This window comes from Propithecus coquereli, unplaced genomic scaffold, assembly GCF_000956105.1.
Source record: "Propithecus coquereli isolate 6110/MARCELLA unplaced genomic scaffold, Pcoq_1.0 Scaffold209, whole genome shotgun sequence".
Lineage (NCBI taxonomy): Eukaryota > Metazoa > Chordata > Mammalia > Primates > Indriidae > Propithecus > Propithecus coquereli.
The window spans coordinates 2,250,666-2,267,175 of record NW_012145967.1 but is presented as its reverse complement, the minus strand read 5'-3'; the positions used below and the strand labels follow the sequence as shown (position 1 = coordinate 2,267,175).

At 46.4% G+C, this 16,510-nt stretch overlaps 1 protein-coding gene across 5 annotated transcripts in view; it reads right to left on the bottom strand.

The window, feature by feature from the left end:
- Positions 1–16,510, bottom strand: part of NTM (neurotrimin) — a 980,258-nt gene that overhangs the window by 420,869 nt on the left and 542,879 nt on the right. For 2 of the 5 annotated variants that reach the window (XM_012644302.1, XM_012644301.1), the window contains exon 2: positions 5,513–5,597. In XM_012644302.1, coding sequence (XP_012499756.1) covers positions 5,513–5,597 — 85 coding nt within the window. Of the gene's footprint in view, positions 1–5,512; positions 6,350–7,157; positions 7,528–16,510 lie in introns of those variants that run through there. The other 3 variants (XM_012644304.1, XM_012644303.1, XM_012644300.1) reach the window with 3 other exon arrangements.

Genomic DNA, 16,510 nt, shown 5'->3' with positions numbered 1-16,510 from the left:
GCGTCCTGGACAGACACCAGGTCAATGACTCATGTGTATTTGTAAACTGCCCACCAGCACCCCAGCAAGAGCAACCTCACAGCTGCAAGACCTGGACAGAAATGACAGTGAGCCAGTATCATGTCCAAGGCCAGGACAACACAAGACAATCCAGGAAAAAGGACACAGGAAAGGAGAAGAAGTGATGTCAGACCTTCATTCCTTCATTCATTCATGTAACAAATACATATTGAATACCTTCTGTATGCCAGGCACTGCTTATACAATGCTGAATAAAACTGAAGGTACCTATTCTCAAGGAACTTCATAGTATAGTTGGGAAAGACAGACCATACACAGATCACCAAACAAATGAATGAGAGAACTTCAGACAGAGAGCATCCTTCTGTAGACACAATCCAGGATGGTAAGCCAACATAAGACTGGTGGCGGCTGTAGGGAATTATTTTGATCTGGGTGTCAGGAAAAGCCTCAGTGGTGGGGGGGAGGGGTTCCATGCCAGTGTAAGCCAAAATGATGAGAAACAGCTGTCCATGGAAGGCCCATGGTAGGGGCATTTCCAAAAGTGGGGGCCATGAGAGGAAAGGCTCTGTGGCTGGCATAAGTGTTCTGTGTTCACGAAACGGAAGGAAGGCCAAGGGTGTCTACAGCAGAGTGTGTGAAGGGAAGGGTGGGAGGACAGTCATTCAGACTTTATTAGCAAACACCATGGGCCAAGGCCTGTGCTTGGTATTAGCATGCAAACCCAAGGAAGGCATAGTTCTGCCCACAGAGGCCATGGCGTAGTTGGAAGGACTAACGGAGAATCCACCTGCTTATAAAATGAAATGCTAAGTGCTTTACATGACATGAACAGACTACCACAGCTTCCTTTATCTACAAGAGGCCTCCCTGGGTCCTCTCAAGTATCAAAACCACATTATTCTGTGCTATTCCATGGAGTTGCATATCAAAACTCAACCTAAATCTTGTATGTATCTCAGCCCTTTTATTCCTAACTCATCCCTGAAAAACAACATCATTCAGTCCCCAAGCCTACTGTCTAGACACATGTCAGAAAGTATCGTTCAGCCTCTAATACTCACTTACCAGATGATCCCCAGGAAATAATTCACGTTACTAGCTGCTGCCTTATTCAAGGAATCTCTGGAACATGCAAAGCATTCATTGAAACTGCCGAGTGACGCGTTGATGCTTAGCCAAGGTCTCTAAGTGAATGACACCCACGCTGCTGGGCATCTCAGGCTGCTGGGCTCCTCGCCACCGCCCCTGCGTTTCCACGGGCTGAGCTGGGTGCAGCCTTGCCAGCCTCGCCCGCCCACCGGGAGCCTCCACCGGGGAAAGCCGGAGGGCACTTTGCTCTGGCTGTGCAGCTGCCATCGCCCACGTGTTTATGGGCACATTCTGCCCCACACTGTCCATGACATCCTTGTCCACAGCCAGCTTTCTGAGTTGGACCCCAGTTCTCTGAGAGCCATGTCCATGTTTCATGCCTCTCTGCACCCCAACACCCAGTTCGGTGCCCTTCCTGAAAGAACCACTCAACAAATCTTTCTTGGTTGGTCATAGTTGAATTTTAAAATAAAACGATAGAGAAATGTGGGAAGGAGATAAATTGAATATAAGCTGGGGGAGATTTCTGTTTTGTTTTCATTCATTGCATCTGTTCAGTAAACATCTGCAAGCACAGTGTTCGTGGCATGATGAGGCATGAGTCTTGCTTTCCATGAGTTGCTCTATAGCCCACAGGGAAAAAGAAGCCAGAAGAGTTAGATGACATTACAAAACAGGGTCTAAGCCAAAATGAATGGGGCAGACAGTAAGTGCCACTGAGAAATTAGGGGAGCGCAGAGTCCAAAGGGTCCTTCACAGTCTGGGGAAATCTTGATGTATTTAATACAAAGTCAAGGATCAAAGTCCTGAGTCAGCATTCCAGTTCTGCCACTTGCTGCTTGTGTGATTTTTAGGTAAGTTTCTCTCTCTGGGCCTCAATTTCCTCATCTATACACTGATGGATCATTAAGTTTATTTCAGAAAGTTGTGAGGATTAGATGTTACTGTGCACATAAAATGTTTAACACGGTAACTGACAATGATTGATAGTACTATTCATCTAGTTAACATTATTATTACTAGTGACTCATAACGTGGCTTCAAAACTTCCTAGCTGTGCCACCTAAATCAAAGGATATAAACTCTCTATGCCTCGATTTTCTCTTCTATAAAATGGGGATAATAACAGTGCTTACGTCATAAGGCTATTCTTAGGGTTACGTGTTAATGTCGTGAGGTTGAAAGATGGGTTAGATAATATAAGAAATTTAGATATTCCCTAATACGTAGTGAGCACTCAATAAACCCTGGCTAATAGCATTATTATTGCAAATTCTGTTTTACATAACCTGATTCTTTAAAAATATGCACACAGAATATCAGCAGGAAAGCAGAAATAGTAGGAGATTTCAAATTGTAATTCTTTTCAGGCTGTTAATGCCATGTTGGGTGAAAGGTTGCCAATACCTCCACAAGGACTGCTAGAACGAATTGGATAAAATAAAACATTTTTTAAAAGTTTCCTAACACTAGAATCTGCTGGCTGAAGCATTTGTACTTTGGGGACTGGAAAAGATCCTCAAAAAATGATACTGGTGAGAACAAAGCAGAATAAAATAAAATTAGAGCAAAAAGTCCTCTGCTGGTTGTGAAGAAAACTACAAGCATCAACATCATCACCCACAGCAAGGCGGACAGGGTGGACCTCCAGGGCAGAGCAGAGGTGCTCAGACCTCCCCTGGTTGTGGTTCCTTGCAGCTTGGCCATATGATCAAGCCAAAAAAGGAAAAAAAAAGTAAGAACAAACAAGGAAAAAAGGAAGAAAGAAAGATGGAAGGAAGAAAGGAAAGAAGAAGAGACTCCTGCTCCTCAAACACACAATAAAAAGCAAAAATAAAATAGCCCAGAACCCTGAACCATTAGATTGTCGCAATCTAGAGTCAGGCTACATGCAAATTTAGCAATTTTTATGCACACAAAATAAATTCTGAAATTCCTACTTGCCTCTCTGTGAATATAATTAGAAAAGGCAGAGCCTGTTTGAGAGTTCAAGGGCTTCCACTCTAGATAATACATCCCCAACAAGGCAGCCCTTCCTTATTCTAGTGCATTAGAGTCTGGGAAGAATAAGGGTGATTTTGAAAGGAATGAACGTCCTCCATATAGGCTACCTGTTACACCTGGTGCCTAATTCATATCCTAAATCAGGCCTGTGGCCACTAGCTGGTGTCAATGAGATCCTACCTCACTAACCCCTGTCCTGTAGACCTCTATTCACTGTGAGCATCTTCCTCTTGCACGTCAGGAAAACACTCAGCCCCTGAGGATGGCACATAATGGCAGGAGATGATCCAAGAGGAACTTGGCTGGGCCGGACCCAATTCAAGGGTTTAAAAAGGAAGCCCCACCATATTCCCTTTGCACCCAAACAAGACACTGCACTGAGAGTATATGGGAAAATGCAAACAAACATTATTACTGAAAGAGACAAAGAGGGACCCCCAGAGTGATAAAAAGAAACATGGAAGGAAAGACAAGGAAAAAGAACCAACCCATACATGATAATGCGATTTTAAAGAGAAGCTGCTCCTAGGCCTATCCTGTGGCTGAAGACGTGCTGAATGCAGCCACCCTTCGGACAGTACCAATTCTCAGGAGCCTTGAAGACTACCTTCTGCAGACCAGATCCCGGCCACTGTGAGAGTCTCTATCAGGGCCCATTTGCTGTGGTTTTATCTTCAAATCACTACAGAGCTGACTACCTTCCACCTCCTCCTTGAAAAAAAAAAAAAAAAAATCATCCCATTTGTATCTAAAATGTTCCCCATATGAGAACATCTCTGTTTTGTCCCTGGGGGACTCCTCCTTGCAGCCAAGTGTTAGAGACACAAGGGACATCCAGAGACGATGAAATTTCCTTGATTATATTGCTTGACAGGTTCATTTTTTTTTAAGTAGTCTGAAATCACTGCATATTTGTAAATCCTATGAAATCCCTTTATAAAACAGATACACAATTATTCTGGACTCAGGGAAGCCAGATGTTTCACCTTTGTCCAAAATAGTCCCTAAAGAGCTCAATGGAAGAGCTGGGTTTCATGAACCAATGAGCAGCTAGGAGTTCACTGAAGCCAGGAGGGTTCACTCTCCAAAGACAAAGGATCATGGGATACTTGCAGCCTTGCATGGGTCCTTAAATTACACGATTCCTTGGCAATGTGCTGATAATTCATCTCGGTATTGCCAGTACCCCTCCTCAACATTTTCTATCCTGTAGATATTGCCTTAAGTAGACAATCCACCAACAATCCCATCTTAGAAGAACAGTCATCAAGGATGAAACAGTGGACACCAGCGCCAGGGTTATCTTTCCAAGAATCTTCACATGCAGAGGACAAGAACACTGCCATGTTGGCTTGTGGTTAGTGCAGTTGCCCAGTTTGGAAAACTTTACTTAGGAGAGCATATTAAAGCAAAGAGACACAGGGAAATCGTTCCCATGAACCTTCTTAACTTCTACCTCATGCTTACTCTCTTAGAAATCCCAGAGAGCACAATTTCCCATTGCAATCATTAGGTGCGGTGCCCTCATGTGAGCGGTGTGGTTCATCAACAGTGGAAATAGAGTCTCTGCAGGCAAGGTAATCAGGGAGATAGAATCGTCCCACCTGACACAAAGCATAGCCATGATTCTTCTCCTCCTCCCCCAGTCCCTGTAAGCCTCAACCCCAGAAGCCTATTAGGACCCGACCCAACAGTGAAATCTAGTTTCTGTTCAGCAAACGAGTTTTGCACCTTCTGTTTCGGTGGACAGCACAAACAGAGCAGAGTTCAAATGACATCTTCCACGGACAAACCAGACTCCATGACTTCGGCCTCAGAAAGCCACATTCAGACAGGAGAAAGCATCTCCCTGTGCCCACCAGCTCATGCCACGAAGGCAGCCCAGGAAAGCCTGGGCACAGTCAGGCCCAGCACAAAACAGCAGCTCTCACAGAGTCCAGGAGCCAGGGTTGGCAACTCCCCGCCGCATGGGCGAGTGAGGGCATTCACACCCAGCCAGACCCCTCCCTCAGGACTCATTAACTTCAGATAAGACCGTTCACACTGAGCCCCAGCCAGGCCCCAGTCACCACGGCCACCGGGCTGAGGCACAGACAGTGCCAGGGCCAAATCCCTCAATCTCAGCGACACCCTGGCCCAGCCACTCCTCACCCTTCCCAAGTGCCAGAAGGCCCGTTTTGGGGAAACAGCTCACCTCCAGAACCTCTGGGTGTTCCCCTGTGAGTACCACATTCGCAGGCGGAGCACCCAGCTCCCCCATAAATTGTGCCGCCCAGGGAACCAGCGACCTCTCCGCCAGCCCCTGCCCGCTCCAGTACACACAACGGCACCCCAGCCCCTTACCCCGACCCCACACAAATCATCCTCAAATCATAGAAGAATGGCAACTCCCTACCTGAGGGTGGCGCTCTCCCCCTGCCGGACCGTCACGTTGTCCATAGCTTTGGGGAAGGTGGCATCTCCGCTGCGCACGGGCACTCCTGTGGGTACAAGGAACAGCAGCCTGAGAGACACGACCACGAGGCACTTCCAGGGCAGGAACAGGTACCCACAGACCCCCATCCTCGACAGCCACAACTTCCCCGAACTCCGGCAGCCGCACGGCACACGCCCCCCGGGCGAGCACAGGAAGTGGGTGGGGTGGGGGAGCGAGCACGGGGACTGAGCGGTGAACTAGCGGCGACCGCGAGGCGCGGGGAGGAGAAAAGCGCGCAGACTCCTCCAAGTGCGATATTCCTCCCCCAAATCCAGCCTCAGCTTGCCAGCCTCGGAGAACCAGTTTCCACGGAGGACATCCAAAGGGGGCTGTCTCGTCGCCGCTTCGGCGGGGACGGTGGCCGAGAAAGGGGAAGCGCAAGCAGGTGCAAAGGTGTGGGCACGTTTCAGGAGCCGCTTCTTCCCATTAACAGTTCAGACATGGCACTTTGGAGAGGAGTAAGCACTTTGGTACCGGAAAGGGACGGGGGTGGGTTCCATCCAGCTACCCAGAGGTGGTCTGCAATTCCTCAGTTCCAAAAGGAGCAATCTAACACTTTCGTCGCAAGTTTCGGAGGAAGGCTCGCCACCGGAAAACAGTCTGTAACAATAGCAGGCGGAAAGTAGAGCACGCAGGAGGCGGCAAGGTTGCGCGACGAGGAGATGGCCACGCCGGCTTCGTGCAATCCGGCCCCGGGGATCCTGCCGCAGCCGCCTCGGTCAACTTCCTCGCAGCGCAAAAGCGCGTTGCAGCCGCCGCGATCCGGCCGGTCTCTGCGGGGCAGGGGCTGCGGCCGCGGCCAGGCGGGAGCGGACCGCGGCGGCCCCTCGCTCGCTTGCTGGGGAAGGCGAGGCTCAGCCGGCACCGGAGCCGCGCGGACGCCACGCTCAGCGGCCGCCCCCGGCCTCCGCGCCGCCTTCCTCCCGGGAGCAGCCCCGACGCGCGCGGGCCTCGACCGCCGGGGTTGTCATGGCAGCAGCTCCTTCCCTGACCGCCACTTTCTCCCGGAGCCGCCTCGGAGCGAGCGGGCGGGCGGGCGGCGCGGACTGCGCGCTCATCCCGGCGGGCGGGCGCGGGGCTCGGGCGCCCACCTTAACCCCCGCCGCGCCGGGCCCGGGCACTGCACCAGCCCAGCCCAGGCCAGGAGCTTAACCATTGCCCCTCTTGAGGAGCGGGCACTTGCGGATGAAGGCGACCACAAAGTTAACCATGCAGTCTTGATAAGTGCTAGACATGAGACATCTTTATAAGGGTCGCAAACTAATTATCTGTGAGAGGAAGCCCCTGCAGCATGCGTACATGCACCTTCAAAATGATCAGACTAATTCCATTAGTATTTTTAGAGTGCTGGGAGGACGTTTGAGAACAATCTCATTTTTTATTCAGTAGTACAACACCCACCTCACCAGCCCCCCACAAAACCTCCTTAAAACCCAGAGACTCAACACCACTGTTCTAGAGCTCTTCCACACAGAACACAAATGCAAAATCACAGAAGCCTCTTAAGTGTAGGAAACTGGCAAAATCGCATCAAAATGTTGGTCAAGTTCCGACACTGACTTACATTCTTTATTCTTGTTTTGTCGACACTGAAAGATGCTAGCCCTGCAGAAGTGCTCACTCGGGTGGATGAGTGTGAGCCACGTGCTTTATTTAGCCAGCTTCCTGGGCTACCCCGTTTTGTATAGCTGATTTCATCTTTAAGAGGTGTTTTCTGAATTCTTGAAACCCAGGGAAAGACTGCCTTTGCCTCAGCTCCTGTCACTTCTCTCTGGCTGCTGCTGGTCCCTCTGTGCTTACCTTATTATTTCTCCCCTAGGTTAGGCTCTGATGTGCTCTGACGCAATGTAGTATATGTTTCCCTTCCTGGGCCTAGTCCCTGTGCCAAGGGGGAAGCACAGCAGCCCAGCAGGCACAGTGGTGGTGACACTAATACGCACTCCTCTCAACGATCCCCAGAGCTGGGGTCCCAGCACTGACTCGGATCCTCCCTGGGGATGGACGGGAGGTAACGGTGGCTTTATTTTTTTCCCCCTAGACTTTCATATCCAACCAGGAAGGTGTTTTTTAAACAACTGTTAAATAATGGAAAAATGTTCTTCCACAAAGCCGTCCAGCACCAAAGTAACAGAACTATTAAAACTGAATCACTATAACTGTAAGGGACCTGCTGCCATAAAAATCCTTGCAACTTTTGAGTAATACCGGTCACTTCCATGCAGATAACATGTTAAAGATGACACAGACATTTCACCCATCATATCTTGCTCACACTAACGGCTTTAGAGAGGTAGGATGGAGGTAGGCTTTGGAGATGTAGAAGCCCAACTCCAAGGTAACCAAGAAAGATTGAGAAGGCTTGCCTTTCCGTTTTGGTAGTGGACTAGAAAGTGCTCAGCACGGAAGGTGGAGCAACTTTACACTGATGATCTCAAAATACTTTGCATTAACTCATCATTAGACCAACTGTTCCCTCATCTCCTCTGGTGACTTTTCTTGATATTAAATACTCAGGGAAACTCATCTGCTATTTTTGGCCACTGGGGATCATTTGACATACAAGACCAAAAATATCAATTGTCAGCGTACGGCTGCAACAAGTAACTTTACTGTCAGTAATAAACAATCACATCTATGGGGAGCAGAAGAGTTTTGTTTATATTTTGAAAACAAAGGAGAAGAATTAACCTATTTTCGCACCAGTCCGTTTTTGCAAGATTCTATTTTATCTCCATTTTCCAATGGGAAATTGTGGAAATTGGAAACTGAATGATTTCACTAAATAAAGTATGATAGCAGACATAAGGCATGAGATGATGTTTTCTAACTTTCGGTCTGCTGAATTTAAGTTTTTTTTCCAGAAGCCAGGGAGTCACCTATAATAATCATTCATTTCAACCACCCTCCATCCTCTCCTACCCCCAACACGTCCATACCACTCAAAGTGGGAACGAATGCTAGTTAGTCATAGGGAAGGGAGAAAGACTCATTCTGGGCTTTGGAGTCATTTCTCTACAGGCCTTAGAATGGCAGCAATGATTCCCTTTATGATAAATTCTAATCCTGGCTCTTGCATCTAATTTCCAGGTAGGTACAAATGAGCATTAGTTTTTGCATCTAGGAATGTGGATAATGACATCAACAGGCCTTCCCGAGGGGCCTACATACATGATTAACTCTACAGGAAAATACTTAGAAATCCATTTACGATGGAAGATGCTTTATTAATACATTTTTCCTGCCATTGCTTCATTATTATGGCTGGGCAGAAAAATAATTCTTCTTACAGGCTCTTTAAGATGTTCGGTTTATACTGATCTGTGTGCAGTTGATCTAAGACAGTAAAACCATGTTTGTCTCTGGCTGTGAAAGGACAGTGCTACGTTGTAGCATCCCAGCAGTCGCCTGTATAAAACCTAGCGAAGCTCAGGTGACTCTCAGGGTGGAGAAAGAAAAGCCACTTGCAACCTCATACCTGTTTTGTGGGCCCAGAGATCCAAACTTTATTTAAAAATAGAAGTTTAGAAAGTGGTGAAAGGTCAGAGATACCCCCATAATTTACAAGACAGACTCCACTTTATTCAAACCTGCTATTGAAGTGGTTTGAAAAAATGAAGATCAAAATCTTATGTCAACTCCCTTCCCATCCCTTAATCCCTAAATATAACCAACACTTAGTGGCTTATCTTATATCCTGTCTCTTGCTTCATAAAAACTGCTGGATTTATTTTATTTTTCCCAACATATCCGAGTTAATGAAAAAGGGATGACAGTCAGAGCAATTTCATTATTTGTGTTCTTTATAGAAACAACTTCCTTTCTGCCTCCTTGAAAGCGGATTCCTAATGAGCGCCCACCTCCACCCTCTTCCCCCCATCTCCCTCTCCTTCCTCCCTTCCTTCTTACATACACATATACTGTACACATAAATCAACTTGTCACAGCTTGTCTCTGTGCTGACAGCTGTAATTGCTTCAGGTTATAAAAATATCTATAGGACAATGCCTTTCAAGCTCACAGACACACACACACCCCCCAAGCAAAAGGAAACAATCCTATTCCCTCTAATATTCCTGGGACTGCCTGGGGGGTGGGGAAGGGCTCGCTGTGCAGACTCCAGAGGGTTGGAAGGCAGGTGAGGAAACAGCAGACAAGAGTCTTCAGGCAGCCCCTGGCTCTATACACTGGAGCAGGGTTGGAACAGGGAAGAATTCCCAAAGAAACGGAAATCAGCTGTTGTTTTTGTTTTACACTATGTTACCTACAGCAAGCCCTGGCTAGCTAAAGAGCTGTCACTATTCCACACACACAGGAGACCAAAAGAGGAGTACTAGCTTAACAAATGCCGGTTCTGCTCTTCCTTTTCTAAAAAGGCTAAAGGCCCCCCTCTCCTGGTGGAGATCTCAAATAGGAGCACAGGCAAGAAGATGAGAAATGCAGGGCGGTTAGAGAGTGGCATGACATCAAATAGATATTGGAAGATTTAATCAGAAAAGGCAGCATAAATCTGGATAAAGAGATGACTCTAAGGGAGTAGGGAAGAGCTGGGACCTGGAAAAATATATGCTATTTTTTGCTGCTCTATGAATATAGGATCAAAATAAAATCACTGTTCATCTGGGCTATAGTCCAGCATGTTAGGATTTCAGCAGGAAGAGCAAAAGAGCAACTTGAAAAGGGGAAAAGGGATGCAGGGAGAGAAAGGAGGTCACGAATAGAGAGAAGCACGAAGGAGGATATGAAGGAAAGGCAAAGGTGAGCTCTCTATGGACTTTGAATCCCATAAAACTTTATAAGAGATGCATAAAGTGTAGAGATGGCTGGTGGAACAATCAGAAGTAGACAGAAAAGTCAAGTAGAGCAGGATGAATGAGGCAAAATCAAAGTGCCAATAAAATAAAAGGCAGATGCCCAGAGAGGACATCCTAAAAGTCAGGGGTCTTTTGGGCAGAATCTTTCCTTTCTTTCTAGGTTTTGGGTCATAATAAGACCCTGGACCCAGAATCACAAAATGGTAGATTCAGAGGAGATCTTGGAAGATCTTTAGTGTAACCCACACATTTCATCAGTGAAGGACTGGGCCATAGGAGGGAGGAGTAATTATCATGGGGCATAAGTTAATAACTGGCAAATCAGGACAAGAACTCAGGACTCCTGACTCCTGTTCCAGGGTTCTTTCCTCTATTCCTCGGCTAAGGACGCTGTGTAAGAGCTAAATAAGAAAATACCTCCTTCTGTTGCTTCATCTGTGGACAAGAGAGAGAACCACAAAGAACATGATACTATTACTGCCCAGTTATCTCTGGGCATCCAATTATTCAGTTGAATTCGATTTATTTCATGACCAGCAAGTTGACGTTGAGCTCCTCCTGTATACCAGGAGTTGTGTGGAGACCTAGAGAGACTAAGAAGAAGGACCTGGCCCTGCCCTCAGGTTGCTTGTAGTCCAGGGCTACTGGGTTTGTCAGTGGTTTTATGTAAATCAGCATTCATGAATGTTGACGCTATAATGAATGCCATCTTGCACTCCCCTGCAAGCTCTCGAGAACCTTCTCACTGCTGAGAAAAATAAGCTGGGGCTTTCCCAGCCCTTGGCAGAAGTTTGTCTCATTACACTCGCCCACATTCCCAGGCATTGATCTTGGTTTCCTAGCTTCAAATAAAGGGGCCTTGGTGGGGGGTATCTCAAGGATTCCTCTATATAGGGAAGAACTGGATCAGACATGCATGTAGTGCACAGTCAGGGCCACTAAAGCAGCGAATGCGAGAGACAAAAGCAAAAGTAGCATGGCCTTGCCATAAAGCACACTCGACCAGCAGGGCAGACAGACAGTAAACAAAGAATTTTACAAAATAGTGGATACAATTGTGATAAGCGCTGTGAGGAAGAAATGGAAGAAGGCGTATGACAGAATGTTCTCATCGAATCTGGAAGATCAGGAAATGTTGCCCTAAGGAAAGGATGTTAAACTGAGACAACAGTGAGGAGGAGATGAAAGGACAGGCAGGTAGGGGCAGGAATGGCATAGTGGGCAGAGGACGGCACAGACTGCAGAACCCAAGACAGGAGGGAGAGTGGGCAGCAGCTGCCGCTACCGCCGCAGGTGGTGTTCACTTAAACTAGGGACAGGAACCTCTGATGTCTCTGCGTTTCAGCCGTAGACCTCTAACTCCAGCATTCTGTGTTTGTGCGGTCATCGATTCATTCAATGCTTATTAATGCATTAAGAATAACCGTGACCGTTGGCTTTGGAATCGGACAGACCAGAAGTCAGGCATTCACCGCCTCCATTACCTGCTGTGGGACCTAGTCTGTAAAAGAGGGTGCTCGCGGCCCCTGGCGCCCAGGGTGGTGCGAGGGTACAGTGAGGCAGCCGGTGTGAAGAGTCTAGCACAGGCCTGGCCGCTCTCTGGTTCCCGCACTGGGAGGGAAGGAGCTGCCCTCGGAGGGTGGGATGGCGTGTGTCCCTCGTTCTGTGCCAGCCCACACGTGACGTTCCTTCACAGAGCCCAGGAGCAACCTGCTGAGCGCAGGCCCTGGGAGCACCCCTAGGAGTCACATCCCGAGAGAGTTTCCTTCCAGAGAAGAGCAGAAGCTCCACACTGAGATGTCAGAGAGGGGAAGGAGCTTTGCCGCGACACCACCCACGGGAGGAAGAGCACGACCGGCCCCACCTGCTGTCGGGCCTCGGTGTTCTCCAGAGGCACACAGAATATTGGCCGTGGGAAACAGCCCGGCCTGGGAGAGAGGGGCCGGCTTTCTCCCTCTGTAGCAGCCTGGGAACCTTGATCTGACACGTTCCCCAGTACACAGGAAAGGAAGCCAAAGAACCCGAAAAAAAGACAAAACGCCTCCGTCTCATCACAAAGTGAGCCACACTCTCTGGCCTCCATCCAGGAACCTTTAAGCCCTTCTTTGCTCCCATGTGCCCGAGGGTGGTGGCTGAATAAATGCAAAGCTTCCTCCGTGTGCAAGGCCTGACATGCTCAGGTCTCCATCTGAGATGAGTCATTTGACAGTAACCTCCTGTGCCGGCCTCATCCCTCCCAATCTCTCCATGCCTAGGCCGTGTTCAGGGTCACCTCCTCCCCTGTGTGGAAGGGCTGCCTGCAGACCTTCCCCTCCACGCCCATGCACAAACCAGGTCTCATGTTTACGAAGTGCAGCCCAGCCAACCAGGAAGTGACTTCTCATCGTAGAAAGGGCCCTGCGAATGGCAGCCTTACCAGCTCCAAACTTGCAGTTTAAAACTCCAAATTCACTGTCAGAGGAATTTGGCTTTCCTCTGTGCCTACGTCCCTTTCTCCCTTAAATAATCACTTAGTACTTGTGTCTCTCTTTGACCTTTTCCCCCTCATTTTCTTTAGAGGTTGTACTCCTTGTTCCCCAGCCAATAGCAGCAGCAGAAGAGGTCAGTTTTAATGACTTAAGAATTTGCTCAGCAACATCCGAATTCAATTGTATATTCTCTTCGAGTTGACATTTGTGCAAACATCATGTTGTAAACCAGAAGACCTGGGTTCCAGTTTCCACTCAGCCCATCACCTTAGGTAAATCACTGCTTTTTTTGAACCAGCGTCTTCTTCCCGATCTGTGAGTCACTGAGACTAATTCACTCAAACAGGCACTTTTCAAAAATTGAAAGAACAATTCCAGAGTAGGAAGACAACTCGGTAGGGATGCTGGGGCCAAGGGTCTTGAATTCAAGCCTGAAGTCTGCGCCTTACTAGCTGTGTGGAATTGTCCTGGTCTCTTTTCCTTGCCTTCTGAGTGAACAGTTTGGATTAGATGACTTCCCAGAACCCTTTCGGTTCTCATATCCTATGATTATAATGCTTCTCAACTCTCCTACCAAAAGCAGCTTAGCCTTCAGATTCGCTTATCACTTCCTGCGTACAGAAATATCCCTCCTCATACGCTCTTCCACTCTCCTCATTCACCCGGGTATCCACTTCAGAATTCAGAAAACTGTTGTACAAAGTAATTAATGAGCTCCCCTGAATCTAAGGCAAGCTGATGGAAGAGTCAAGATGATTAAAAGTCTTCCAATAAAGGGTTTCTTTAAGGAAAAGAAAATCCCACAATGCAACCAGCAATGTTAATCTTCAATAAATATGCTGTTAATATTTAACTGGCATTTATTTAAACTTACAGTAACTGTCCTATTAAATCTAAATTAATTGCCCATTTGGGAATCTTCCCCTAAAGCCTAGCTGGGACATGGCTGTCTAGATATAGTCTATGCTAGGCATCCAGCCATAAAGACAATATTTAAACCCTCCTTCTAAGACGAGACTATTAGAATACCATGGTTGGAAGAGCCTTAGAGCTCAATTGGGCCAGTAAGTTGCATATGTTGTCTCCTTTAACTTTCTGGGGCCTATTTTCTTCATGTCTCCGGTAAGAGATTATTCTGTGTTTGCTGTCTCTCTCTCTCTTCCCCTCTTCTTTTAAGTTTGATTCCTCTCCGCAACCCTTCTCCTTTCAGTTAGTGAATTTTTCTTTTGGACTTCATGTTTTAGACTCATTATGCTGTGTTTTTTCTCAGAGTCTTCAGGGTTTCTTAAATAAGCCATATATAGGATTCATAATACATTCTATACACACATATACATATATATAGTTTTACATGTCACAAATAACATTTTATAATAGCAATTGTGTGTGTATAAAAGACTAAGAGCTGAGAAATAATCCCCGAGTCACACTGCTTTAGAAGGGGCAGCAAGAGTGTAATTGGGTAGAACTGATCTTTGCTATCCCTGAAATCAATCAATATTTTTTATTATAAATGTGGTCCTGGCTGCACTTCTGTGATGTTATTTTGCGATGATTGTAACCCATTTACATTTCCACACCAGACACACTCACATGCGCACACACACTCACTCCTGGTTTCATCAGATGGGTTGACTAGTGAGACGTGGATTTCAGACAAACACCTATCAAATGGGTTAGTATTGAAGCTGAGTTAGCTGCAAACCAACACACTAAGGCCGAGCAGAATCTGAACTTCCCTCAAGGAAGTGGGAAGTGGATGAGACTAAAAGCATTCACTCTAAGGTTTCTAAAGATGTAGCTGCACTGAATTTGGTTTATAAATGTTTGCCTTGCAGGGTCTGGGGAGGGGGCAGGAGTAGGGATGGGTGGGAGTAGGGGTGGGGCATAAATGGGGAGAAGGTGGGCAGGTGGGGAGGCACCTGCTCCTGTTTGAGAGGACTAAACTATTCTCAACTGTTTGCTTGTGGAAGGCTTGAATTTCTACCTCTATAGATGTCAAGCTTCTTTGTATTTCTAACTGAACACATATGCGAACCATCCCACTTCCTTGTTTCTCCTTCAATCCTTGTCAATTTAGACAAAAGACACTACTCCATTCTTACAGCGACCCTAGATTTAAAAAATCCTCCATATTCATAGCATCTTTATTCTTTACTTTATCGACTCTTTTTACTAATTCAGGAAACAACAAGGGGCATGTCTGTGTGCTTGTGCATCATTCTGGCTTCCCCACACCGTCTGGCCTTAGGAATTCAGGGCTTTCACAACGACGTTAGGACTTCCCAGCCCTGAGCTTCCCTCCTAGCCTGGGAGTTGACAGGAGCTTTCCCTCCCAGGAAGGATGAGTTCCCTAAATCTTTTGCGTGTTTTGTTCCCTCTAGCTTACCACAAAGCTATAGGTGGTGCGCAGGTAATGAGAAAAATCAGAGCAACCTGTGAGTGGCTTGGGATTTACCTGGTGCTCAGGTGGCTTTGAAGCTGGGGGAGGGAGAATGAGGAAAGTGCGAGTGTGCGCGTGGATGAGGCACAACATGTGAAAATAATTTACTGAGGCTTTCACAGTAGTTTTGACAAGGTGTCAGAATCACAGATACCTTTTTAAAAAGTGGATAATGAGAAGACTATCTTTTTTTTTTTTTTTCAAAGGCAGAGAATTAGCTTAAAGCTAATACAAATCAAGGATAGACTGACATGTTTCTATAGGGAGAAGTAGTAATACTAGATTCCCCAAGGAACAGTTGCTAGGACAAATCAAATTTGATATTTTTACCAATGATCTGTCAAAGAGGATTCATAGAGAACTCTCCCAAGTTCGCAGAAGACATTAAGTTCCCTTAAGTAATTATATTTTCAGCTGGCACAGATGAAGTACAAATAATCCAGAAAGTTATGCAACTATGTAGGAAAGTGGGCAAATACAGTATAAGATACTTTAGGAAAAATAATCGAAAGTGTGTTTGTAAGATGCTGGACTCCAGGCAATGGCATGAGAGACAGTGACGTGTAGGGGATTGAGCACGAATGCTGAAGTTAATAGCTTTGACTTTATGTCTAAGCGCCCCAAATTACCAGCTTGACCTTGGAAAGTTTTCTTACCTCTCCGTCTCAATTTTCTCCTCCATTAAAAAGGAATATTACCTACCTCTTATATTTTCTATGAGGGTTAAATGAGATAATTTATGTAAAGTACCCAGTGAAGTACCTGGCATGGAGTACCAACTCCACAAATGTCGCTAGTGATTATTCTTTTACAACTCAGGAAAATAACCTTGGAATCAACCACAGCCAGTTGTTCCCAATGGTCCTTACAGCACATATCAGAGTATGATGCTATCGATTACATTCTGCAGATACTAGGATTTTTTGCCAAAAAAGAAGGGTGGGCCCAAACATTTTTATGAAAAATATTAAAAGGGTATTGGAAAAAATAGAAACAAAGAAAGGTTACCTTTACTCAAAATTCCTGTGTATAAATTCCTCAAATATTACTTACAATACTTATCATTGTAACTGACAAATAATGAAGAAACTTCATGCACATAATTGCTGAAGTCAGAAATCAAGAGTCACTTTTTTTTTGTTTTTTTTGTTTTCTTTGAGACAGAGTCTCACTGTGTTGCCCGGGCTAGAGTGCT